The sequence below is a fragment of the Manihot esculenta genome, chromosome 7 (assembly GCF_001659605.2).
Source record: "Manihot esculenta cultivar AM560-2 chromosome 7, M.esculenta_v8, whole genome shotgun sequence".
Lineage (NCBI taxonomy): Eukaryota > Viridiplantae > Streptophyta > Magnoliopsida > Malpighiales > Euphorbiaceae > Manihot > Manihot esculenta.
Genome location: NC_035167.2, coordinates 5,342,829 through 5,370,742, shown reverse-complemented (window position 1 = coordinate 5,370,742; position 27,914 = coordinate 5,342,829). Strand labels below are relative to the sequence as shown.

General features: G+C 35.0%; 6 protein-coding genes across 16 annotated transcripts; 4 read left to right on the top strand and 2 right to left on the bottom strand.

Moving 5' to 3' along the window:
* Positions 1-454: 454 nt before the first annotated feature.
* On the bottom strand, positions 455-3,287 carry LOC110618903 (receptor-like protein EIX1). The gene is made up of 4 exons (XM_043958096.1): positions 3,009-3,287; positions 2,327-2,962; positions 1,428-2,269; positions 455-1,310 (listed from the first exon to the last, which is right to left on the bottom strand). Exons 1-4 carry the CDS (start codon positions 3,285-3,287, stop codon positions 455-457), a joined length of 2,613 nt encoding a protein of 870 aa, XP_043814031.1.
* Positions 3,288-5,453: 2,166 nt separating this feature from the next.
* Positions 5,454-7,718, top strand: LOC122723964 (receptor-like protein EIX2). Its single transcript, XM_043958095.1, has one exon. The coding sequence runs from the start codon at positions 5,454-5,456 to the stop codon at positions 7,716-7,718; it is 2,265 nt and encodes a 754-aa protein (XP_043814030.1).
* Positions 7,719-10,211: 2,493 nt separating this feature from the next.
* LOC110606280 lies at positions 10,212-12,833 on the top strand. The gene is made up of 2 exons (XM_043958094.1): positions 10,212-11,916; positions 12,019-12,833. Exons 1-2 carry the CDS (start codon positions 10,212-10,214, stop codon positions 12,831-12,833), a joined length of 2,520 nt encoding a protein of 839 aa, XP_043814029.1.
* A 570-nt stretch (positions 12,834-13,403) lies between these two features.
* LOC122724061 lies at positions 13,404-15,284 on the bottom strand. Of its 2 annotated transcripts, XR_006351269.1 has the most exons (4): positions 14,958-15,284; positions 14,127-14,872; positions 13,908-13,983; positions 13,404-13,545 (listed from the first exon to the last, which is right to left on the bottom strand). XR_006351269.1 is itself a non-coding variant. In XM_043958463.1 (3 exons), exons 1-2 carry the CDS (start codon positions 15,219-15,221, stop codon positions 14,129-14,131), a joined length of 1,008 nt encoding a protein of 335 aa, XP_043814398.1. In that variant the 5' UTR covers positions 15,222-15,284; the 3' UTR covers positions 13,488-13,983; positions 14,127-14,128. The 2 variants fall into 2 exon arrangements, 1 of the variants encoding a protein (XP_043814398.1); XM_043958463.1 differs by having other exon boundaries at positions 13,488-13,983.
* A 5,954-nt stretch (positions 15,285-21,238) lies between these two features.
* On the top strand, positions 21,239-21,934 carry LOC122723963 (putative receptor like protein 25). The gene has a single exon (XM_043958093.1). The coding sequence runs from the start codon at positions 21,239-21,241 to the stop codon at positions 21,932-21,934; it is 696 nt and encodes a 231-aa protein (XP_043814028.1).
* A 342-nt stretch (positions 21,935-22,276) lies between these two features.
* LOC110619813 (phosphoglycerate mutase-like protein 1) lies at positions 22,277-27,451 on the top strand. 10 transcript variants are annotated; one of them, XM_043958464.1, is made up of 11 exons: positions 22,281-22,645; positions 23,205-23,275; positions 23,430-23,537; positions 23,663-23,742; positions 24,925-25,087; positions 25,248-25,322; positions 25,474-25,562; positions 26,138-26,257; positions 26,946-26,990; positions 27,077-27,221; positions 27,311-27,451. In XM_043958464.1, exons 2-10 carry the CDS (start codon positions 23,219-23,221, stop codon positions 27,195-27,197), a joined length of 858 nt encoding a protein of 285 aa, XP_043814399.1. In that variant the 5' UTR covers positions 22,281-22,645; positions 23,205-23,218; the 3' UTR covers positions 27,198-27,221; positions 27,311-27,451. The 10 variants fall into 10 exon arrangements, with proteins under 10 accessions (XP_043814401.1, XP_043814404.1, XP_021619070.1 ...); XM_043958466.1 differs by lacking the exon at positions 27,311-27,451 and having other exon boundaries at positions 22,277-22,645; positions 26,863-26,990; positions 27,077-27,219; XM_021763372.2 differs by having other exon boundaries at positions 22,282-22,645; positions 27,077-27,451.
* Positions 27,452-27,914: the final 463 nt, after the last annotated feature.

Below are 27,914 nucleotides of genomic sequence, written 5' to 3'. Positions count from 1 at the left end.
AACAAGTTTTTGTGTACTCTTTCACATTATCTTCCATGCGAGGCTAATAATAGCCATGTTTTAGCAAAGTTAACGTGCTCCGCCAATCCAAATGTCCAGCCTATAGGGTATCATGACACTCCTTTAACAACAATCTTCTGACGTTCCCTACCTGTGGCACGTACGCTCGGCTTTTCCTCGACAAAATTAAATCATTATCTATTCAAAATTGACGAGTTTTCTCTTTTTGTGCTAAACTCTACAAGACCATTGTTTGGGGATCTTTCTTCAAATTCTTAAATTTAAAAAATAATAAGTATAAAAAGTTAAAAAAATAAAATGAGTATCTCATAATTTTATATAATACTAATAATTAAAAATAATACCCATATAACTCACAAATATAAAATGTATTTAAAAGTATAAAAAAAAAAAGTATAAAAACAAAAATGTGGAAGATCGAAGAGAAGACAAATTAACGTCGATGATAACAATGGTTCCTAAAACAAGCTGATGTTTTGCAACGCAAATATAATAATGCATCAGCAACTTTGTCCACAGAATCAAAGTACATGTAGCTCCAAGTCCTTTTAAATGCCATAAGCAGATAAGGAATCAGCACACCAGCTGCAAATCCCAGCCCAATGGCAAGGTAAAGCCACTTATCAACAATGTATCCATCGCCATTATCAATCTCACCATTGATTCCTGGAATAGATGGACCAGAATCAGAACATTCAACAGCAAGAGGAGCACCACAAAGTCCAGGATTCCCAGAAAAAGAAGACGCCTCAAAAGTTGACATTTGTCCTGCGTAAGGGATTCTTCCTGAGAAATTATTGTATGACATGTTCAAGAACTCCAGAAAGGACATTGAGATGATGCTTGAAGGAATTGGACCAGAAAACATATTACATGATAGATCAAGTGATGCCAACTGATGCAATTCTGAAATGCTCTGGGGAATTTGACCACTGATTTGATTCCTTGACAAGTTCAAAACCACCAATCCTGCCAATTTTGTTACTTCATGTGGGAACTCTCCATGTAAATAGTTCCCTGAAAGGTCTATGCAAGTTAGAAAGGAAAGAGTCCTTGTGTATTCTAAAGACTGGCCTTTCGTATTCACAATTACATTTTCTTCATAATAGACACCAGCCACCCACCCATAAATTAAATCCTGCTTAATATTTTGTTCTTGAGTCATGGCGTTGAGATTACTCATTCCTGGAGGAATGCTTCCACTCAGCTGATTTTCTGCTAGATCCAGGATTTTCAAAGAAGTCAAATTCAACAGTGCAGAAGGAATTTTTCCTGAAAAGGCATTGGATCTCAAGCTAAGAACTTTTAGATGTGGAAAAGCATCTCCAGGCCATTGTGGGATTTTGCCTATTAATCTATTGTATCCAAGGTCCAGAGTTTCCAAACTCCACAAACCTTTGAAAGACGAAGGGAGTTTTCCTGTGATAATGTTGTCCCTCAGATGCAATGTTTGAAGATCAGATAACTGACCCAAAGACCTTGGAATTTTTCCTGATAAATTGTTGTTCTGAAGATCAAGGACCTCCAGGTAAAGGCAATTGCCTATACTCTTAGGAATGCTTCCTGTTAAAGTGTTCCTTGAAAGGTCAATGACACTTGCTACCTGCAGTTCCCCTATAGATGTTGGGATTTCACCAGAAATTTGGTTATTTGCAAGAGAAAAGAAGCTAAGGAATGACAAGTCACCAATATTTTCTGGGATAGGGCCAGAAAAATTGTTATGAGAAAGATTTAAAATTATAATTTGGTTAGTTGGAAGAGGAATTGGCCCTTCAAGGAGATTGAAACTCAAATCAGTGAATGCATTAAAATGTACTTTGAATTTATTTGGTAATTGACCCCATAATGAATTGGAAGAAAAGTTTAACAAAGAGAGGTTGCCAGAAATATCCCAAAACCAACTGGGTATAGGGCCTGACATATTAGCATTTGATAAATCCAGATCAAGAAGATGCCTTTGTGATTTAAGCCATCCTGGAAATGAACCTAAACGACATGAAGACAGCATGAGGGACTCAACTTGAAATGGTGGATCCCAATTAGGACTAATTTTGAAAATGAAAGAATTCCAAGAAAAGCTTAGGACTTTGATTTTTGTTAGCTTTGCAAAATGAGATTCAGAGACAATACCAGTGAGACAATTGGAAGAAACATCTAGGAATGACAATTCAGAAAGCTTGCCCAAACTATCAGGGAGTGTTCCAGTCAAACGATTGGAAGAGACATCTAGGATGGACAAGTTTGAGATCTGCCCCAAGTTATTTGGAAGAGTTCCATTCAGTTCATTCTGTTTAAGTATCAGGACAGCTAAATGTCTCAATGTCCCAAAAGCAGCAGGGACAGAACCATGGAAGAAATTGGAATCCAAATTTAGTTGAACAAGATTTTGAAGTTGACCCAACCAATTTGGCAATATACCAACCAAACGAGTTCTGGTCAACACCAAGTTCTGCAAATGAGGCAATGGACTTTCATAAAGATAATACTTTGTCCCTTCAAGGTGTTCAGGTAAACTTCCTGTTAGATTATTATATGATAAATCAAGATATTCCAGACTGCAAAGCTTGAAAATTGAGTTCGGAATGTTGCCCTCTATACTATTGCCTGGCAAAGCAAGATGAGTGAGAGATGTCAAGTTTCCAATAGAAGGTGGTAGCTTACCCTGCACAAAATTGAATCCCAATTGAATAACTTCTATTTTGCTCCAACTCTCCTCGAACAATTGATAGGTGCTGACCATGAGACCGTTGCCCCTAAGATTCAAGAACCGCAGATTTGGCAGCTTTGTAAAACCAACTGGAATGCTATCCCAAATGGAGTTAAAGCTGAGATCAATGTACATGAGGCTGCTGACGTTCACAAGCCATTGAGGGAATGAGTGAAAGATGTTATGACTAAGGTCTAACACAGCAAGTGAACTAAAATTAGTAAAGTTAAGAAACTAATGATGATCTAATTTCCCCACGCAACCCACAGCTTTCTGGAACTTTATCTGGGTTGTGGATATCAACAACAATAACATCTCCTGTCCAATTGTTGCAACCTACTCCCCACCATTGACAGCAATTGCTCCCTTCCCATGATGAGAGCAGGTTCTTTGGATCCACGAGTCCGTTTTTGAAGTCAATAAGAGTTTCTCTGTCAGATGCTTTGCAATTCACTAACTGGGCATTGCCATAATCGGCAAGCCATCCTGTCATCAAACAGATGACTGTAACAAATGTGTAAAGAAGAGACGATGTTTCCATTGAACTATTGTGAGTCATTATTTTTGCATTGACCCACAACATATAGTATCCATATACATCAAAAGAAGGGTGAGTTTGCATTGATATAATCATCAGAGACTCATCAGCTGATCTCTCATTTCTGATAATTTAGCATTGAACTTGTTCTGTTCACTTACATTCCAATTAAAATCATATCGAAATCAACTAGAGGTCTAGATTAAGTTCCAAATCCAATTGTTCTTAATTTATTATTTTTTTTATGATGTATGCTGCGATATCCTTGCCACTGCTGGTCCCTGTGCCAAAAAGCCCTTTGAAAAGTGGGATTTAGAGAGAACACCATCCATCCGATTCGAAGAGACATCTAGGTTTTTCAACAAAGAAAATTTGCCTCAACTTTCAGGAAGCTTTCCAGTCAAATGATTGAAAGAAACATCGAGGATTGACAACATTGAGATTTGTCCCAAATTGTCTGGATGAGTTCCATTTAGTTTGTTTTCTTCTAGTCTGAAAATCGTTAGACGTCTGCATGATTGAGCTCAACAAGATCTTTGAAGTAAATCAATCTTCTCGAAAATACATCAAACTGTTGAATTTTATATTAATTTGAGATATGATAATGTGATCTTTATAAGAATTTTAAATTCTCCCTATATTGAATCCGCCGTAATTATGTCACACTCATACAGTCCTAATCGCCAGGAGAATGTCACATTCTATATCATTTAGTATTTTTTTAAAAATATTTTACTGATATTGACTTAATTTATTAAGATTAAAATCTCATTAATAAAAATTTTATCCTAACAAATATTCACTTTATTTATAGGAATCAAATTATCAATTTCAATTAAAGAAGAAAATATAGTGACACATAACCTACAGATGACAGTGCCATTTGTTAATAAATGTCATGACTCCAATCCAAGAAACTGAATATATATAAAAAAGTTGGCTGAATTTGTCATTGATCTCACTTTCAAGACATTTTCTTTCATGTTGCCTCCTAATAAGTAATTTTTCAAAGTTGCATTAAAAATTTTTGTCTCATTTTATTAATCAAGGTTTGATTTTTGTTCTTTCCTAGTAAATATTTCATTTTTTTACTTGTTTAAAGATCAACAGCAATAATATTATTTTAGTTATTAGAGTCCAAGCTTTGGTATGATGAGATATGTAGAGTCAAAAAAGCCAAATACATAATGGCAGAGTTGACAAGGTTATGAAAGAAAAATTATTGATGAACATTAACCTAATGCTCTTCCTTTCAATAAAACAAAAGGTGGTAAGCATGATATGCTTTTTAAATCAAAGAAAGAACCTGGAAATATCAAATATGTTGAGGTGAGTGAGATCTTTTTTTACAATGTGATTGTTCACAACAATGAAAATAAAGTCTCACCTAACATAGTAGCACTATATGTTGACTCCACCAGCAGTTAGGGGCCGAATAGTATTCGGTTCAAATTGAAAAAATTAATCGAACTTAATTAATTTAAAAATTCGATTTAATTTTTCATTTTTCGGTGCGATTTTTATTTTAAACAATTTTAATTATTTCCATTCGGTTCAATTTTAATAAAAAAAAAAATTAGTAAAATCGAATCGACGAGTGACAATAATTTATTATTTTTAATAATATAGAGAAATATTAAAATACTAAAAATAAAGTGTAAAAAGTAAAAAGTTGAATCAATTAAACCGAATCTGAGTCAGACCAGTTCAATTCAAATGAATTTCTATCCAAAATCTGTTCGGTTTAGTTTTTATAAGTTCTAATTTCAGTTTTCGTTTTATTTAGTTCGATTCAGTTTTAAATTGAAAGAATCGAATGTTCATCGAACTTGCAGCGGATTTAATTATGATTTCTTTCTTTTTCATTCCAGACCCATCTCATTTTCAGGAAACTATTAAGAACTTGATAGAATATGACTCACTTTTAGGTCTTGTTATTTTATTAGTTTCCCCTTTTCATTCTGCCTGCTAAGGGTACTCAAATTCCAGCACTGCACATAAGAACACTGTTCTGATTAGTGAAAACAATGTGTGATTATTTTATCAGTAAAAGCTGACTCTTTACTTTTGCTGAGGAAAATGGGATCTCCTTGCAATTCTTGATTCAAAATAGCCTATATATATATTGGAATAACATTGTTTGTACTCTATAGTCATTACAATACTTCAAAAATCTTATGCATAGTTATGGAGACAATTTCACAACTTCATATTGTATTGCCTGTTATCTGTTTGATAATAGGAGAATTTGCTCTCAATGGAAAAGCTCAAATGGTGGACTGCAATGAATCTGACAGAGAAGCTCTTATTGACTTCAAAAAGGGTCTTGAAGAATCTGAGGGTCGGATCTCCTCATGGAGAGGAAGCAACTGCTGTCAATGGTGGGGTATAACATGCGATAACAATACTGGAGCTGTTGTTACTGTTGATCTCCACAACCAATATCCATCAGGTTATGATGCTTCTGGCAGGTATGGAAATTGGAACTTGAGTGGAATGATAAGACCTTCACTGACAAAACTCAAGTCCTTGAGATATTTGGACTTGAGCTTCAACACTTTCAATGGCACAATTCCTGATTTCTTATCCTCTCTGGAGAATTTACAATATCTAAACCTGTCAAATGCTGGGTTCAGAGGTGCAGTCCCTCCAAATCTTGGAAATCTCTCTAGGCTGCAATACCTTGATCTCTCCCCCAGCTTTCCTTATTATCTATCTGTCAATAACTTCGAATGGGTGACCGGCCTTGTCTCGTTGAAATATTTGGAAATGACTGGATCAAACCTTTCAATGGTAGGACTAAGATGGATTGAAGCATTCCATAAGCTTCCTCATTTAACTGAGTTGCATTTATCTTCTTGTGGTTTATCAACTTTCACTTCTACTCTTACTTTTGTTAACTTTACATCACTTGCTGTCCTGGACTTGCATGGTAACCAGTTCAATTCCATGTTACCTAGTTGGCTTGTGAATATTAGCAGCCTTGTATCCCTTGACATCAGCTCTAGCAGCTTGTATGGAAGAATTCCACTTGGTTTTGGAGAACTGACAAATTTGCGGTCATTGAATCTTGGTAACAATGACAACCTTACGGCTAGCTGCTCTCAACTGCTTGGGGGAAGCTGGAAAAAGATAGAAGTTCTTGATTTTGAACTCAACAAGTTACATGGGAGCCTTCCTGCTTCCCTGGGGAACATGACTTTTCTCACTCGCCTCAACTTGTTTCACAGTGGTATCAAGGGCGGGATTCCAGGCTCGATCGGAAGACTTTGTAATCTGCAATATATTGACTTATCATCTAATAATCTGACAGGAAGCATACCTGAAGGAATAGAAAACTGCCCCTCCAAAGGACCTCTACCCAGTTTGCAGCAGTTTATTGCTAGTGACAATCAATTGGTCGGTAACCTGCCAGACTGGTTAGGCCAGCTTACGAATCTTGTAGAACTCAATTTGCAGTGGAACTCACTTCATGGTCCCATTCCTGCTTCTTTAGGAAATTTGCAGCATCTATCTGAACTCAGGCTCGAAGCAAATAAACTAAATGGTAGTCTCCCTGAAAGTTTAGGACAACTCTCCAACTTGTCTGCCCTTGATGTTTCTATCAATGAATTAACAGGTGTTATCTCTGAAACTCATTTCTCAAGGCTAAGTAAATTGCAGCTCTTGCTGTTGTCTGAAAATTCATTCATTTTAAATCTCAATTCTCATTGGATCCCACCATTCCAGCTGTGGTATCTTGAACTGGGTTCCTGCCATCTTGGTCCTTTGTTTCCTGAGTGGCTTAGATCTCAAAAGGAGTTGAAGTATCTTCATTTCCCAAATGCCAGTGTTTCAGGTTCAATACCAGAATGGTTTTGGGAAATGTCTGGCAATCTATCTGTGTTGAATATTTCATTTAATCAGTTAGAGGGTCAGTTGCCAAATCCATTTAATATAGCTCCTTTTGCACTTCTTGATTTGAGTTCCAACCTCTTCTATGGACCCATTCCTCTTCCAAGTGCTGAAATCAACTTGCTAGATCTTTCTAACAACCAATTTTCTGGTCCTATCCCTGACAACATTGGTAAAATCATGCCAAATTTGGTGTTTCTCTCTCTTTCAAACAATCAAATAACTTCTGAAGTCCCAGTGTCTATTGGAGAGATGAAATCACTTCAGGTCGTTGATCTTTCGAGAAATAATTTGACAGGAAGCATTCCTCCAAGCATAGGGAATAGTTCTTTGCTCTCTGTTCTAGACCTTCAAAAAAACAATTTGTCCGGCGAGATTCTAGCATCTTTAGGACAACTGAATCTACTTCAGACACTTCACTTAAACAACAACAGATTCTCAGGAGAAATCCCATCAACTCTCCAGAACTTGTCTTTTCTAGAAACTCTAGACCTTGGGAACAACAGGTTTTACAGGGAACATTCCACCTTGGATTGGACAGACTTTCCCACATCTTAGAATATTTAGCCTGAGATCAAACAAATTTTTTGGGGAAATTCCTCCAGTGCTTTCAAATTTGAGTTCTGTAGCAAAGACAGATATAAAGCTATATGAAAAGGGTTTAAAGAACTGGAATATATTGGACTTGGAAGCATACTTCTTCTTATTTACCGATGAATATTTATAAGGAAAAAACTATTTAACTACTGCTGCAAATAATCTGGAAAAAATCTAAACTAATCTCCTATAATTAAGCAACAAGTAAATCATGATTAAAGATTAAAAAAATCTATAAAGACTTAGTCAAATACTAAAGGCAAATTACTAACAATCTCCTCCTTGCCTTAGTATTTGCAGCTACAAAATGAACTTTACTGGCACAATTCATAAATCTTGACAGCAAACTTACGGCAAAGGTTATGTCCGGTCTTGTGGCTGTGAGATACATCAAGCAACCAATCAAACTCCTGTACAGCCCTTCATCCACCTTTTCAGCTCCATCTTCTTTACTGAACTTCTCCTTCAAATTCATTGGTGTGCTAATTTCTTTGCAATCTTTCATGTGAAACTTTTTAAGAATTTCCTTTGCAAACTTCTGCCGGCATATGAGAGCAATTTTTCAAATCATGTATAATATAAAAAATATTTTTAAAATCATGCAGGATCCGAAAATATTTTCGGATCCTGTGTGTCAACGCTGATAGTTCGCCAGTCATACTGGCGAACATTCTTGTTCGGCACTTATGTTGCCGAAGAATGAAAAGTTCGGCACCATGGGTGCCGAACTACGCTTGTTCGGCAATATGAGTGCCGAACAAGCCTCATTTGTGCCACCGAAGCAACGAAGCTGCTCCCGTGGCTCTCCCGTGGCTGCAGGGTGCCGAATACACACGAGGGAGCTGCAGGCGTGGCATGTTCGGCACCCAAGGTGCCGAACACGCACGAGGATCAAGGCCTCGTCAGAGATAGGATCAAGGCTTCATCAGGAATCTCTGATGAGATTTTGACCGAAGAAACTGTTCGGCACTATAAGTGCCGAACCCTTTATCTTTAGCTGAGTAAAGATGGCTTGCACGGCCCTGCAGGCCCTGTATGCATGCACGTGCATTGGCTTAGGTGCATGCAGGCGTGACATGCTACAGGAAAATTTCTGAAGCATGAAAATAAAATATCTAAAATAATTATAAATTTAAAAAATTAAATTAATTATAAATGTAAAAAATTAAATTAATAAAATATATTAAAAAATTAAAATTTATTTATTGCTATCAATTAAAAAATAATAATATTAATTTTTATATATTTAAAATTATATATTTTTTAACTATCATATATTTTAAATAAAAATAAAATATAAAACAAAACAAAATGATAAAAGAATTTTTTAACTATGGGGCATAGGAAATTGTTTGGCATAACTACTGCCGAATAAATTTCTGTAGCCTGAAAAAAATATGTATAAAATAAATATATATTCAAAAAAATTTACAAAAATTAATAAAATATTATAATAAATTAAAATTATCTTTTAATATTAATTAAAATATATTAATATTATTATTATAATTTATAAATATAAATTTTCTAATTTATTATTTAATGAATTTATATATTTGAAATTAAAATAATTTCTAAATTTAAATATTCTACGAAAATAAAATTTATTTGACTGTTAATAATAAAATTTAAAAATTTTTAAATAAATATAAATTAAGAAATAATAAAATTTAATGGTTATTTAAAAATATAATGTTTTAATTTTTGAAAATATTTAATACGTTTTATTTTTTATTTTAAAATTATTTTATATTTTATTTTAAAATTATTTTAATAAAGCGTTCCAATTTTAATTTTAAAATTATTTTGTTTTTTATTTTTAAAACTATTTTAATAAAGCGTTCTATTTTTTATTCAAGAAGAAAGCTCTTCGGCAGAAGAGCTTACTAGTGCATGCAGGGCCGTACGTGGCCCCCCAAGAAAAAAAAAGCAGAGAGGCATGCATGTACCAGCACGCATGCATGTACGGCATTATTGCACGCTGGTGCATGCACGTGATTTTACGGTCCGTGACCCTACTTCGGCAGGGTTAGTGCCGAACTCCCCGCCTATAAATTCCCCCTCCGGCGCTCTATACATCATCCCATTTCCAATCACTCTCATTTTTCATTTCCGATCACTTTTATTTTTGATTTCTCTATAAAATACGCCATCCATTCCAATCACTCTCATTTTTCATTTCTAATCACTTTTATTTTCAATCTCCCTATAAATTACTCCATCCATCACTTTATAATTTATTTTAAATCTGCATTATATCTCAATAAATTTCATTCTATAAATTATTTCTTTCCCTCTATAAATTTCACAAAAATTTTATTTCTACTCTTATCGATTCGACTACAAAAGAAGAAACGCAGGTAAGTTATAAATATTTTATATTCTAAATTTTTATTTTTTTATATATATATAGTAAATGGTGGTAAAATGAATTTTTTTTTTTTTATCAGAGAAATGGCGGTTCCTGCATATGCTAATATTCATTGGGATGGTAATATTATAAATAGTTGTAATGGTTACGATTATGAAGGAGGTTTTTCAAAGATTATTCCAATGGGTAAACAGATAAGTTTTAATCAACTTGTTGGTAAAATTGCTCGTGCAATTGGAATATCCGGGAGTAATGAATTTATAGAGACAATTAGTTTTAGAAAGCCTATAATTGTTGATGGATCCTTGAAATTTGAATGTATGGAGATATGGGGTGAAGATGATATATCTAGTATGTTTAATTACTTATATCTAATTGGTGGTATACCTGGTATTGAAATATATGTTAAGATACTTCGTTATGTTGATACTACAAATGACGATGCTGATATTGGTCCATCTGGAACTGCTGTGGAATCAAATGATGAACCATGTGAAGAACAAAATGTTGTTCATGATTATGGTTTATCTGATAGTCTTGCAGGGCCATCAATTAATTTATCTGATACAGTACAGAATGAGAACGAGGATGAGGACGAAGATGATGATGACGATGACGATGATTCATGGATGTCTACTGAGGATGATGATGATGACAATGGTCAGGAGGATCGTGGGAGTGAGTCTCGATATTACAACACACAATTTTCTAATCCTATTGTGCCTGTTGTTCATCCCCCCCCATATGCAGAAATAGACTTCGATTTGCTGAGGGTAGATCCTTATGATAGGCCAGAAGGTCGTTCCTTTTGGGATCCTTCTAAAGAGTTTTCAGTTGGGATGATATTTTCTTCGAGAGATGCAGTGGCTGCGGCTGCAAAAGAATATCATCTGAGACATCATCATCAATTTTGTTATCATGAAACAAGAGAGAAGACTTATTCCATAAAGTGTAAAGACAAAGACAGTGGGTGTGCATGGAGGCTTCGAGCATCCAAGAAAGAAGGAGAGGATGTATGGAAGATTACGAGATACAGTGGACCACACACATGTACGAATCCTCAGGTGACAAAAAACCATAGCCAATTGGATGAAAATTTTATTTGTTCATTTATCTTTGCATTAATTGAACAGCAGCCCGATATAAAAATTGCTGCCCTACAAGCTGAAGTGCGGGATAAATATGGATACGAGCCGTCTTATCAGAAAACATGGAAAGCTAAGCAGAAGGCAATTGCAAGGCTTTATGGGGGTTGGGATGAATCATACAGTCGTTTGCGTAGATTCATGACTGCTCTTCATCACTTTAACCCAGAAACAGTATACATGATTGAAGATAATCCACATTGGATAAATGAACGATTAAATCCAATGTGTCGTGTATTTGACCGTATGTTTTGGGCTTTTAAGCAATCGATTGAGGGATTTAAACATTGCCGACCTGTTATCTCAATCGATGGGACATTCTTATACGGAAAATACACCGGGTGTATACTGTGTGCAACCGCACTTGATGGAAATAATCAACTATTTCCATTAGCTTTTGCCATTGTGGATAAGGAGGACGGGGACAATTGGTCATGGTTTATGGATTGCTTAAGGATCTTTGTAACCAACCGAGAAGATTTGTGTGTAATTTCAGATCGACATGCTGGTATTTTGAAGGCGATGCAGAAAGACTGGTGGCAACCTCCAGCTGGTCATCATCGTTATTGCATAAGGCATTTTTTGAGTAATTATAATAAGACATTCAAAAATGCAGCAATAAAGGAAGCGTTGCGCAAGGCAGGTATGTTTCATGCTTCAATACAAATTATGCATAATTTTAAAAATTTAATGTCACATCTTACTTATGCTAATTTTAATTTTATGAACTTGTCCTTTATATCAGCGAATGAAAATCAGAAAAGAAAGTTTTACGAAGCAATGAATAATATTCGGGAGGTGCATCCTGAATCATACGATTGGGCAATGAAGACAAATTTAGAGAAGTGGACAAGATCACACGATGGTGGACAGAGGTATGGCGTGATGACAACAAATATGGTTGAATCTCTGAATGGCATGATGAAAGGATTTAGAGCGTTGCCTATAACGGCAATGGTGGAAAAAATATTTTTCCAATGTGTTCATTATTTTGATACGCGGAGGACAACTTTTTTGGAGCAACAAAGTAAGGGCTATGTTTTCACTCAGTCTTGCAGTGAAACTCTGCGTGCTAATGCCATTAAAGCCAATGGACATAGAGTTAGACGGTTCAACAGTCAGACCATGGTTTGTGAAATAATTACAGCAAATGGTAGGCAAAAACAAGTGGTCAAACTCATGGATCAAACATGCACATGTGGTAAATTTCAGGAGATGAGGATACCATGTTCACATGCAATTGCCGCATGCATGTCCCATTCAATTGACTACGAACAGTTTATATCTGAGTATTATAAATTAGATCGTACCATGCAATGTTACGCGTACACATTCCACCCTCTTGGACACCCTGACTATTGGCCTCCAACAGATGGACTTCCTCATGTGCCTGACATTTCTAGAATCAGAAAGAAGGGACGTCCGAGATCTTCTCGAATACGTAATGAGATGGACTGGAGGTCAAACAAAATAAATGAAACATCCAGAGTCCATTGCTCAATATGTGGCAGGGTAGGGCACAATAAGAAAACATGTATGGGTGGGGCACCAAGTAGATAGATATTGTAAAGAATTCAATTAAATATATAAATATGTTCCTTTTGGGTTAAAAACTGATTTATTTGCCGATTATAGTTAGCATTAACTACTAGAATAATATGCGGAATTATTTTTATATTTGTTTAATTTTTTAGTAAAATCTTCCATATTTTATAGTTAATTAAATTATAGTAACATTGTGAATACTAGTGGCATATGATTTTAAATAATTAAATTAAATTTTGAATAGTCTTCCATAATTTGAAACGACTAGTAAATATTGAATGATAGAACAAATTTCTCCTACCAAAATGTACCCAAACTGTCTCATTTAACTCAAAAAAAGCAAAAGCTTTAAGCTTATATTCTAAACTTATAATTTTAATAAATTAAAATTAATTTTTTACCATTTATTATAATTTTATTTATACATTTAAATTAATTTTATTTATATATTTAAATTAAGTTAATTTATAAATTTAAATTAATTTTAATCAAAGTTTAATTTATAGATCAACACAATGTATTATATCAACACATTTTCAATCAACAAAATTTTTTATATGACTAATAAATAATTACTAGAGTTTGCAACCATTAATTGAAAAGCATTAAAACATTTAACATAACATAAATTATTATTAAGCATATGATTACAACTCAAACTCATTCTATTATCAGCAGTCATTTCCAACTTCACGCCAAGATCATCTGTTGAGTAAACACCAGAAACCTACAGAAGCAACACAAAATGAAGTAGTAATCACATGGTATAATTGGTAGCATTTAAATCATGCTCAATTATGAGAATATGTTTATTGTTCATTTCATTTTTAAATGTAATTCAATTCCCTTTTTCTTCTTATACCAAAAATCCGGCAGAATTTCCCCTGAAATATGGGTTTATTTCCACCTGTGAATAGAAATAGCACACTTCTATAAACTTCAACCTTATTTCATACACCTATTCTTACATCAACACAATCTCAACACAATCTCAACACAATATTTTATACAACACAAAATCAATACAATAATTACATAAATAACACAATCTGAACACATAATTAAATCAATAGAAATAATCTCACGCACCATTTTGACATCTAGAACGAACTCAAAAGCACCTTCCTCTAGTTCCCCAGAAAAACCTATCATGTATAATTATCACCTGCATTTCCCAGAATAAAAGTGAATCGTAACACTCAATCAATATCTTACAATAGGCTCAACTAATAACACAGCAAGAAATTAAACTAATCGTAATGCAAATAATTTAACTAAAATAAATTATTTTATACATATTCAACTCACAGTCAGTGATGACCACCAGTACCACAGCCTCGATGTCTCCTCTCATGTGGAGCCCGTAAGCGACCTCGCCATGGTCCTGGTGCCAATAACTGTTCAGGATCAAGTTCTTCCTGTGCCGGTGCGTTTACGTCTAGATCTTGCACGACAGCAGCAGAAGGATCTGAATGTCTAAACTGACCGACACCACTCGGGCCATATCCTAATCCAGCGTTATATCCCGAAAAAATATTTTGTGCACTTCCGCCTGACATATGAAACTGTCTCGAAGACGATGGTGCATGCATAGGCTCGGGCGCAAATGCAGGAAACACTGATCCCATTGGCGTGTACGGGACACCATAAGCACCGGGATTAAACATAGAAGGCACATGAGATGAGATGGGCACGTTAGATGAACTGGGTTGATCTTCGTGGAATGATTGCGACCGATGATACTCCATAGGGGGAGGCACTGGATTCACATCCCTATCACCTTGTTCAGCATGGATGTGACCCCTTCTTCGGCCCCTACCATATCCACCAGCCCTACCCCGACTACCACGTGCCACAGAATCGGGAATAGGCGGGTTATCTGGGTCATCCATGTTGGACGGTGCAGCAGGTGCTCGATGTGGAGCTGGCAGTTGTGTTTGCCGCCTCTCTTCCATCATACAGAATGAAACAGACTGTATGAGGTCACACATAGCTGTCATACTCCCCGTGGTCGGGTTTGTAGCAATAGCGTACATGTGCTCCAGACCATCCTCCTGCACAACATAGAAGAAATTACATATTTTAGAATATGCAGTTATTAATGTTGAAAATGACAAATCAAAATCAATTATTTTTTACCCCGGTTCCCATTGCCGCTCCTTTCACTGAAATCCAGCGTCTGGACACCCTACGGTACCACTCCATATACTCTGAATGGAAATGGAGTGGCTCTGTTGCTGGCGGGCCAGTGACTATTCTTGTATCCCGTGTGTTCCAGCGCGCGATCCAATGAGAGTGGACTTCTGCCCAGTTCGTGTCGCTTTTACGCAAATCCACATCGTGTAGTGCAGCAGACTGATGAGGTTCAGCAGGAATATGCTGCTGCATCCCAAACTGTCGCATGACACGATCCGGCTGATGCCACTCCACAATATGGAAGCAGATAAGTGGGACAACAGCCCTCCAAATGTCCCATCCTTGGCGACAGTATTCGGGCAGCGACTGAATCAGGCCATCACTGTACGGCTCCCAAAGTACCTGCAATGAACATTTAATTGTTATGCAATAATTAATGTAGGTTCAGAATATTAGTTCATTTATTAATATTAGTACCTGCTCGGGTAATAATCTATCAAGCTGATATCGCAGCTCCACGAGCACGTGGGTGACTACCTCCGTAACATGTCTGGCATTACTCCACCTGCACAACAATTTATATTAGCAAATATTTATTTAAATATTTAATATTAAATATGAAATAAAATTTAACGATTACATAATATCACATACCTGCTGCCTAGTGGAGCATCATGATGTGGTGCTCTGTCTGACAGTGCCGGCGATACCGCTGTGATCCGGTCCCATGCCCATATCTGAACTATAAATAAGGGACCAGACATTTGCATAACTTCAGGATTTGTCGCCTTACATAACTGTCTATACAACCATGCCAGACATGCCCCACCCCAGCTATAATTACCAGCGTCCTCAAGATCGGCTAACAAAGGTAGAAACATTAAGTTCACCCGCGACGCAGATGTATCACCAAATATGGATCCAATCACTCTCATCATGTATGCTCTTGCAAACCTATGAACAACTTCCTCATCAGCATCATCGGGAAGTTGACTAAATTCCTCAGCAAGCCAACTTAGTTTCAAATAACACCCTCTAATGGCATTATTAGGTGGAACGACACCTAATAACGCCTCACAAACTGAAGGCCAATGGTGGCGTGATCGGCCTGTAACAGCTGCACCATTGACAGGCAACCCGGTTATTAGCCCCACATCCTGAAGGGTTATAGTCATTTCTCCTTCAGGAAACATAAATGTATGCGTCTCTGGTCGCCACCTCTCAACAAGAGCCGTAATTAAGTGCCAATCTAATGCAAAAAAACCTAACCGGATTACACCATAAAAACCCGACTGTCGTAGATAAGGTATTATTTGATCTGGTATTTCACCCAAATGTAAAACTGTACCCGTTCTTCTACAACCTATTGCCCCACTTTCTATATTTTGTTGCCATATAGCCTCAGACCTATGTTCGGCTTGTCCATATAGCAACGATGGATCATTGGGACCAGGTAAAATATAATCGCGTCTGTCACGACGGTTGCGCCTTTCTTCCATATCTAATTATACAAATTCACACCACAAAAAAATGTTATACTAATACACATTCACCAATTAAACAATATTCAAACATCATTTACTCACTAAATAAATGTATATAATTTAACACTACAATAACATACATATTCTACACATATTATACCATAAAATCACAACAAATACAACCACTTCAAAAATATTCTATCCAAAAATCATAATAAATATTCTATTAAAAATCTCAATAAATATTCCATCACACCAATATTTCATCCTAAAATCACAACATAATTTCATTCATAACTAAGTCTAAATTTAACAGCACATTACAAATTTAAAAATAAAACAATACATAATATTTTTCTAATATTTTGAGTTTACAATTAAAAAAATTATTAAATTTTATTACATTTTTAATTATATTCATTTAGCAAAATTAAATTTCATTACATATTAACAATTATTTAAAATAACTTAAACATAAATTAAAATTATTTCTAATCAATATACATAATATTATAATACAAAAAAAAATATATTTAAACAATAAAAAAAATCTATCGGATTACATAATTTAAAAAATATATATATATATATTCTTAAAAAAATTTCATATTTTTTTCTTTGAAATTATACTTTTTAAAAAATCTTAAACTTTATTTGATTTTCGAAAATATTTACATAAACTGAAACATATAATAAAATTACTATTATATAATTTATTTATTAATATGATATAAAAATAAAATAAATATTAATTTCAAAATAATAAAACATTATTACAGATGAAATATTTTCAAAAATAATACTATAATATTTAAAAAAAATATTAAATTTTATTATTTATTATAAAATATTTAAAAAACTTCAACATTACATAAAATTAATAATATATAATTTATTTATTATTATATTACAAGAATAAAACAATAAAACATTATTACGGATGAAAAATTTTTAATAATAAATTTATTATATTTATTAAAAAAATTATTTCTTTTAATTTTCTTAATTATTATTTATTTTAAAAATCTTTAATTTTATTATATATTTAACAAAATTTATAATAACTTAAATATAAAATTAATTTATTATATTTATAACAAATATTATTATAACTATAATATTAACTCATTAAAAAAATTAACTATTTAATTTATTAAATTTAACTTTATTTAAATTTTTAATATTTATATAACCACTTATATTAATAATATTTTTGGCTTTTATTTTTTGCTTTTCTAAAAATAATTTCTAATAATTATATAACAACTTCTTTTTATTTTATCATAATTTAATATTTTATTTTTTGTTTTTATTTTTTATATATTAAGTGAAAAAATTATATATACATATTTAAAAAAAAAACAAGATCAATAAAAAATAAGATCAATAAAAACCTGGTGGAAAGAGATCGCTTGTGCTGGAGAAGAAGATTTGCTGGAGAAGAAGATTTGCTGAAGATGAAGGCTTCCGGCGATGGAGCGAGAGAAGAGAGCTGCGCAGAGGAGAAGGAGGATAAAAATTTTCAAGGGGGAAAGAGAAAGAAGAAGAGCGAGACTTCGGCTTTAAAGCCAAAGTCTCCTCTGTCCAGGACTGTGCATGCAGAGCCGCGTGGCTCTGCATGCACAGAAAAGAGTTCGGCACTATCAGTGCCGAACTCTTTTCGCGGTCAATGCTTCGTCAGGAATCTCTGACGAATCATTGAATTATGCATGTTCGGCACCATTATTGCCGAACATGCCACGCTGCAGCCACGCGAGCAGATTGCTCTGCTCATGTGGCACGGTTCCACTTGTTCGGCACCATGGGTGCCGAACAAGTTATGTTCGCCACTCATAGTGGCGAACATCATGAAGTTCGTCATTATTGATGGCGAACTTCTGGGTTCGCCAATATGACTGGCGAACTATCAGCGTTGACACACAGGATCCGAAAATATTTTCGGATCCTGCATGATTTTAAAAATATTTTTTATATTATACATGATTTGAAAAATTGCTCGGCATATGAAGACTTCATGATCACTTTTTTTCACCTCTAGGCCCAAAAAATAAGACAATAAACCAAGATCTGTCATCTCAAAAGCTTTGAACATATCAGCTTTAAATTCATTCACCAATTTTTCATTGCTTCCTGCAACAAGCAAATCGTCAACATAAATAGATACCACAATTATGTTAGTATCAGATTTCTTCACATATAAGGTGGCTTCACTTGGACTTTTTTCAAATCCAAGACTTTGAAGATAAACATCAACTCTGCTGTACCAAGCCCTGGGAGCCTGTTTCAGGCCATACAAAGCCTTCTTCAGTTTGTAAACTTTCTCCTCCTTTCCCTTGACTAGAAATCCCTCAGGCTGTTCAACATAGATTTCTTCTTGAAGAAAACCATTTAAAAAAGCCAACTTAACATCCAGCTGATAAAGTTTCCAACCCTTTTGTGCAGATAAAGCCAGCAACATCCTTATAGTCTCCAAACGTGCAACCGGAGCAAAAGTTTCTGAAAAATCTACTCTGAAGACTTGATTGTACCCTTTCGCAACTAATCTGGCTTTATGTTTGTTTACAGAACCATCAGCATTGAGTTTGGTCCTATAAACCCATTTCACACCAATGATCTTTCTATTTTGAGGTCTGTCCACCAACTCCCATGTGTCATTCTTCTCGATCATTCGTAGTTCATCTTTCATGGAATCTATCCATTTGTCATCCTTCATTGCTTCATTGAATTCTGCAGGCTCAAAAACAGCAACATTACTCCTTGCATAGATATCGGACAATAATCTTGTGCCACGAACAGGAACATCATCTATCTTGTCATCAAGTTCTTGAGAGAATTCTGAAAATTCTCTTTTTATTGTCTCATCCCAAATCCATTGCTTGTCCTCCATGAATTTGACATCACGACTTACAATAATTTTCCCATTTTGAGGTTGGAAAATTCTGTAAGCTTTAGAAGTGCTGCTGTATCCGACAAATATACCAGGTTCTGCCTTCTTATCAAGTTTATCTCTCTTCACCTGTGGCACATAAGAAAAACATAGGCAACCAAAAATTTTTAGATTTTGTAAATCTGGCTTATAACCAAACCAGGCCTCAAATGGTGTTTTGCCTTCAATAGCTCTAGTCGGGAGCCTATTCAGCAAGAACACTGCAGTACTTGAAGCTTCTGCCCAAAGATTTTTTGGCAACTCTTTTTCATGCAGCATGCATCTTGCCATCTCCATGATGCTCCGGTTCTTTCTCTCACTTACGCCATTCTGCTGGGGAGTGTAAGGAGTTGTGAGTTGGTGCTCAATACCTGCATCCTCACAAAATTTATCAAAAATTGCATTCTTGTACTCTGTCCCATTGTCAGATCTTATTGTTCGTATTCTGCAATCACTTTGATTTTCCACCCAATTTTTAAACTTCCAGAATATGCTAGCAACCTCAGCTTTGGATTTGAAGAAGTAAATCCAACAAAATCTTGTGAATCATCAATAAATGTAATATAATACTGATTACCATTTAAAGATGATGTTTTCTGAGGTCCCCCAACATCTGAATGCACCAGCTGCAGCTTGTGTGATGCTCTCCATACGATTCGAGGAAATGGTTTCCTGCTTTCCATATTGACAAGCCACACAATCAGCTAGCTCTTCTTCGAGTGGTGGGACACCCTTCACAAAATCATTTTTCTGCATAGACAGTAATCCAGCATGATGAAAGTGTCCCAACCTTTTGTGCCACAACTCTGCATTGCTGAGGTGACATACAAGTGTTGCTTGTCTATTTTCCAGTAGATTCAAAGCAAAACTCTTAGACTTCATCATGACCTTAAACACATTTATGCCCATTGCATCTTTAATAAAGCATTTATTATCTTCAAAAAAAACTTTGTAGCCTTTTTCAAGAAGCTGCCCAACACTCAACAAATTTTGGTCAATATCAGGCACATAAAGAACATCAGAAATAAGTTTTAAACCTGTCAAGCTCTCAATTTCCACTGTGCCTTTTCCTTTGACTGGAATAAGCTGGCCATTTCCAATTCTCACTTTAGAGATAAAAGTCTTATTGATCTCTATGAAGCGAGTTGGATCGTTAGTCATGTGATTGGTGCAGCCGCTATCTATCAACCAAGAATCACTTGAGTTGTTCTTAGCTGCAAAACACGTTGCCACAAAGAGTTGTTCTTCATCATTTTCTTCTATATGAGCTTTTGCTACTTCGGAATGTTGGGATTTGCACACTTTCTCCATATGTCCCATGATACCACACTTTCTGCACTTAATGTCAGGCCTCCACCAACACTTCTTTGGATGATGATTCAACTTTTTGCAGTGTGTACAAGGTGAACTAGCCCCTTTGTTGACATTGCTGCTCTTATATTTTTCAATAAATTTCTTGTCTTTGCCTCCTGAACTTTCTGACTTGGCCTTCAAAGCATCCTCCACATTTTCTTCTTTTCTCATTATCCTTCTTTGCTCTGATACCACTTTGTAGCAAAGACAGATATAAAGCTATATGAAAAGGGTTTAAAGAACTGGAATATATTGGACTTGGAAGCATACTTCTTCTTATTTACTGATGAATATTTATAAGGAAAAAACTACTTAACTACTGCTGCAAATAATCTGGAAAAAATCTAAACTAATCTCCTATAATTAAGCAACAAGTAAATCATGATTAAAGATTAAAAAAATCTATAAAGACTTAGTCAAATACTAAAGGCAAATTACTAACAAGTTCCCTGCAAGTTCTTGACCTGGCAGAAAACAAGTTGAACAGCACAATTCCTGCCAGCTTTGGAGATCTTAAAGCCATGACTCAACAACAAACTGTAAACATCTATTTGTTCTACGGATCTTACATGACACAATACTATCAAGAAAACTTCGCTGTGAATATGTACGGCCAGCCTCTTGTATACACCAAGACTCTTTCCCTTCTAACAAGTATAGATCTTTCCGGAAACAATTTACATGGCGAGCTCCCAGAACAAATAACAAAATTGGTTGGCTTGGTGGTTTTGAACTTGTCTGGAAATCATATCAGTGGCAGGATTCCCAATAGCATCTCAGAACTACGCCAATTGTTATCTCTTGATCTCTCAGACAACAACTTCTCAGGTGGGATTCCTCCAAGCATGTCTTCAATGACATTCTTGGCATATCTGAACGTTTCAAACAACAAATTGTCAGGTATAATCCCTTACACAAATCAGATGACAACTTTTAATGCAACATCCTTTTCTGGGAACCCAGGTCTATGTGGAGGTCCCCTTACAGTGAAGTGTTCAGATGGTGGAGTGACAGGTGACTCAGACGGCAGAAGGAATGCAGACTCTGACAGGGATGACAGCTTCATTGATAAGTGGTTCTACTTGAGCATTGGGCTGGGATATGCAGCTGGGTTATTGCTTCCTTATTTAACTTTTGCAATCAGAACATCTTGGGGGACATATACTTTGGTTTTGTGGATAAAATTGTTGCAAAGTTTCGAGCTTGAATTCCTGTAAAATCTGGGCAAGTATGTTGCTTTTCTTGCTTGTAAACAGATCCCAGATTTTGTAATGAAGAAATAAATCTAACTGTCAAAACAATTTGATTTCGTAATGTCCTGACCATTTTAAAGTATTGAATGTATAAAACTCAATTTTTTATACCCATTGATTTTTTTATTGGTTTAAATTTAATAGTATTCGCTCCTAAATAGAATTTATTAATTTTTTTTAAAAATAAAATAAAAACAACAATCAAAGCTCAAAGATAAGCGGCCCGACCCATTTTGTTGGCTGCTCAAGAAACCCTAGCATTTAAAGGGACCGAGCAAGAACCGACCCGTCTTCAAATAACCCAACATTTCTACCTCGCAATGGGGTCGAAGAAACCTACTCTTTGAAGAAGACATGGCCGATAAGGCTCGGAGAACCAACAAATTTAAATATTAACTACAAGGATTTTTTTTTTTCTTGCGTAGGAATCTTCAGATCTGGGTGGGATGCCCACTGACATGCTCTTACTCTAGGGACAAACCACAAATCAAAAGAAGGGAAAAAAGAAAAAAAGAAAAAAAGAAAAAAGGGCACTTTTACTTGCAAGTGCAACTTTATCAGTCCAATCAACCATCACTGATTCTCCACCCAATTGGTCATTATCTGTCCATCTTTTTTCTACTACTTGGGTCACAACTCAGCTCCCTTTCTTCTCATCTTCCTCTTCCTTCTCAGGTGACTTCACGACCACCCCTTCCAATCTCAGCCCGTAGTTGAGAACTTCTCTATACTGATTACTATGTTTATCTGTTACTGTTACTGTTACTGGGTTCCTTTTTTTTCTTCTGGGTATTTTGGATTTGTGGTCTTTGGCCTTTGGCATCTGATCCTCTGCTTCTTTCTGTAATTCTAAATGTGTATTGTGTTTGTTTTGCTTTTTCTCTTCTGGGTTATTTTGTTAGATTTGATTCAGTTTGATTGATTTTATGTTGAAGAAGATCTGTAACTCCAACCAGAGTTTCTTTTGTAGTGGAAATTTGAAATACTTTTAAGAATTTGGAACTGTTTTGATCTTTAATTGATCACAACACAGTTTACATAATTTATCTTACGCTATTGCTCTATCTGTTAAAAGCTCTGATATTTTTGTAGTTCCTCTTCCACACTTGCTTATAGTTTCCTCTTCTTATTTTTCCTTCGGAGCTAAGATGTTTTGTGTATATAATTGTACTTCATATTCAGGTTCAATGCTATTGAATGTCTTGTCTTATATTTGAAAGTTAATGTTTATCAGATTCAGTTGCAGATATGGATTGTCCAGGTCCAAGGTTGTTCCCGTTGCATCGCTGCAAAACTCTTCACCTGGTTGGTATCAAATTTGTTTTTCAAATTATCTGCTGTGTCCATTGTGGATATGAAGTTGCTATATATTTGGTCTGAAGGGTGTCCACCATTGCCTTCTTTCTTGGGTTTTGCCCGCAAATCAAGGCATTCTGGTCTTATAAAACCATGCATCCAGGTGAGGCATGCACAAGGGATGCACAATGTAGAGGGAGATAAGAATTACAAAGCTTACTTGTCTCCCCAATATTTTGATGCACAACTTACTCAACTTGGTTGGCAGCAGGTAAGACAAACTGCTAAATGCTTAACCCAAAAAAAGAGGAAAAATAATTCTAGAAATGCTGCTAATGCTGTTCAGGAGAAGCACGGCGGTAATCTGATATTAGTCCTATTTTGCTTCTGTTGTAGGTTGGCAATTTGCATAAGCATGTTCGAACATGTGGCCTTTCCAAGAGGATTGAGTTGGTTATTGCATCTCCTTTGCTAAGGTGCTGAAGCTTGCATCCCATGCTCCTATTTAAGCTGACATTCCTGCTTTTATGGTTTGTTTGTCCTATGCCTAACAATAAATTAAACATTTTTTATATTGAAAAACGAAGTCTATAAATTTTTGGAGCCGATAGGAAGAAGAGTCCTGTTTGTTTTCAGTGATGAAAATGTTCATCTAGGAATTTGTGCATATCTGCATTTGAGAGGCTGATGTAGTTTGCTGGTTAGGAAATTCACCTTATGCTTAATGAAAAATGTAACTTGTTTCGGTCAACTTGTCCTCGCATTTGCTCCTAACCTTGTTGACTTCTAATGTTTAATTAGATTTCTGGACATTTTTCATGGTTGTATCCAACTAGAAAGCAGTGGACATCTCTAGTTTATTACTTGTATTCTCCTAGTGAAACACATGACATTGATGTGTGCACAAACAGTATTCTCAAAGAAACTTATATTCTCTTGAATTTATTTTTATGTAAACTTTCAGCCAGATTGATGATAGAATGAAGTATCGGTATTCACCATCAGAGTTATTTGTTTTCAACTTTACCTCAACTTCTTTTGTGAGTAGAGTAGCCCTCATGAGCTACTTTACTGCTTTTTTTTTCTTGCTTGTTTTATTTTTGCTTCAGATAGTTTTCTCAGTTTACTTACAACTCCAAAGTACATATGCCATTTTTGTATGTTCTTTATGATCATGCCAAACACCCTTCTCACAGATTTTCTTGGTTAGTGGATTTTGAGTTCTCCTCTTGGGGTTGAAAATTCATTTTATTTTATGTGACCAAAATTCCTGGAGTTTAAGTATAGGACTTTTGTTTTTCTTATTCCACAAAAATGAAGAGTTGATTGCTGAGAATATTAACTCCTGGCTGTGGTTTCAATAACCTCCAAGGACTAGTGACGAGAGCTTTTTCTTTTTAGTAGTTCCTTTTGTGTAGTTTATTTTACATTTTAAAATTTCTTACATTCATAGCTGGAGTTAAAATTGGTGGTACTGTTTCTAGAGTTAAGTTATTATCAGGATTGTGTTCCAAAAATCATATATTGGATATAAGTGTAGGAATGTAGGATTTAATCTTTCTTTTAGAAAATTTGGTTTGTTCATATTCAGTGCCCTGTAAAAACAAATGCTTTTGTCAGATCTTCTCTCGTTAAGCAATTATAACTATGGCTTTTAGGACATTGCAAACAGCTGTTGGAGTTTTTGGAGGTGGCGGCTATACAGATAGGACAGATGCACTGCCACTTATGGTAGCAAATGCTGGAAATAGTGGTCAAGCTGCAATTTCAAGCCTCAATTCCCCACCTTTCATTGCTGTAGAACTCTGCCGAGAACATTTTGTATGTTCTCTATGACATTTTCTTGTGTTGAGACTTTATGTAATAGATGCTTCTAATTGAAAGAATGTTTAAACAAATTGTTAAGAACTGCGTAATTTATTACCCTTGCAGTCCATAAATGGAGCCTTACAATTCTCTTACGAGTCATATTGGTCTGCAGGGTGTGCATCCTTGTGACAAGAGGCAAAACATCAGTGACTATCAATTTCTTTTCCCTGCAATTGATTTTTCATTGGCAAGTACTTGGATGCTTCAGATAAAGTGAAAAATTAACCATTATAAGCTTCTCTATAATTGAGTTATCTTTCAGTAGCTTTTCTAGGTCAGACTAATTTCTACCTATTGTCTTGCTGTCCTGTTTAACAACCTTTGACGCTCTGTTTCAGATAGAAACTGATGAGGATGAAATGTGGAAGGCCAATGTGAGAGAGACAACTGAAGAACTTACTGCCAGGGGATTAAAGTTCATGAACTGGTACATATTTGCTCATCATTGATTGAGCTCTTTTTCCATTCTTTTGAGAATCTCTTAACTCTGGAAACAGTATGTTCTTTAGAATGTAACTGCAAAAACTGTGAACCTTTTTGCTTTGAAACCATCTAAAACCAGGAACATTAGCTGATCTGGGCTATAAAAATCAACTAAATACCTTCTGAACCAGAAACGTTATACTGTTGTCTCATCCTCATTTTGATTGTAATATTTAATTTTCTTTCCTCTTATATTGCTCTTTAACCCTTTCAAGATCTCATCTTTCACAAGAATGCTATATAGCAAATCCTTTTCCAAAGATTCTCGTGACTTGATTTTTAACATCATTCATAGAGCCAATAGTTTTCAGCTAGGGAGCATGCGCACCGTAAAATTATGGCCAATTTTTGTCTGTAGAGATAATTTCTTGCATGTTGCAGTCCAATTTCTACTGTAAATTTAATGAGTGGGACTGTGGAAGGGAAGGGGGAGTGCCATATGTGTGTCTATATGTGTAATTTTATGTATGTGTCTGTGTGCTGCCATTGCATCTTGCACCTCAACAATTCACTTTGCAGGTTGTGGACAAGGAAAGAGAAAGAGATAGCAATAGTTACCCACAGTGGGTTCTTGTTTCATACCTTGAATGCATTTGGAAATGACTGTCACCCATTGGTGAAAAAGGAAATATGCAATCGGTAAGTGTCAACGATGCCTGTTACCTGAAGATATCACCTGACACTCTCTGCATCAACTTTTAGCATAGTAGATTGTTTGTGCAGGCTTCTGAGTGTCTGTAGGGTGGGATTCTGCAATTTCTTTGGATTTATTGATGACAACTTCTCACTTTGCCTTTTCGTTATCTTTCGTCAAAAGTCAAGTGTCAATGTTCCTTTCAGTTCAAATCTGTGCTGGAAAGGGGGAAAAGGGATGTTGGAACCTTTTGTTTTTTTGGCCTACAAATTTCAAGCTGAAAGCTCATGCTTGCCCTACCACTAACACAAATGATTGCAGCTTTGGTCCTTTATTCTCATGCTTTTGGCTTTTATATTGTGTCATGAAAGGCAAAATGCTTTTTTTGCTGCATTGTTTTTGTCTGTTTTTGCTTTTGCAATGCATCCTCTTGTTCTGGAGAAATTTTATAATACAATCATTATATATACTAATGGTTTTATTATAGCCATTGATCACGGTGGACTCATGTAGGTCCTACCATAATCAATGGTTAGCATATAATCATTGTACATGCAACTGTTGCGTGGAATAATTTTTCTTTGTTCTGATGTAATATCCATTGGTTCAGAGGTAGACTCTGCTGTTTTCTTGTGGATTTTTACCGTTCTACCTATCTTAAAGCTGGAAATTACTTGTTGCATGTACTTGCAGCTTTGCGAATTGTGAGCTTCGATCCATGGTAATCGTTGACAGAAGGTGAGTTTGTAATCTTTTATAACGTATAAAGAGACATTCTTGTTATCCAGTTGAGGAATTTTACAAATTTACAATTCTTCCTTCAGTATGACAGAATCAGATCCTGCAACAACTAACTATCCTGGAAAGATTCCTCGAGGGCTGGATCTTCCGAGTGATGCTCCAGAGGAGGATGGAGGTGGACCCAAAACAAACTCAGTCATCTAAGCAGTAAAAGGGTTGAAATTTGAGTTGAGCATTCATAATTTGAGTATTGGCATTCTTGGAGAAAACCAATGGCTTCCATGTTCTGAAATGTTTACTTTTGTTGTCCAGAACAGGATGATACTCAGAGTTCTGCTAATTACAACAGATTCAAGCTCTGCTTGTTTGAAATGAAAACTGGGATGACTTGTTGCTTGAGATGTTACCTTTGTTATTATTATAATATAATATGAAACTTTGTTATTCAAGCGATCAAATAAGCATTTATTTAATATAATATTATTTTTTTAATAATAAAAATATTTTTTATATTTAAAATTTTATTTATTATATTTATATGATTTTTTTAATTTTGTAGTAAATAAAATACTAAATTTTTTATTTTTTAAATTATAAAAAATAATATTTACTTATTAAAAAATATTATTATATTATGCTAAATGGAATTAATTAGCTCAAACTTTTGAATTCACCTCATTTACCTCTTGGAGATTAATTGAACTTATTTCTAAATATAAATTCTATCAATTATATAAATTCATATTATATCATATTCTCTAAACAATAAAAAATTTTCAGAAAATTTAAGTAAATTTGATTATTTTCTATTATTTTTTTATTTGAATGAAAAATCTTATTTTTTTAATTTATTATTAAAAAATAATCACACATAATTTTATAAAAAGTTAATGGAAAAAAAAATTTATACCTTTGATTTTA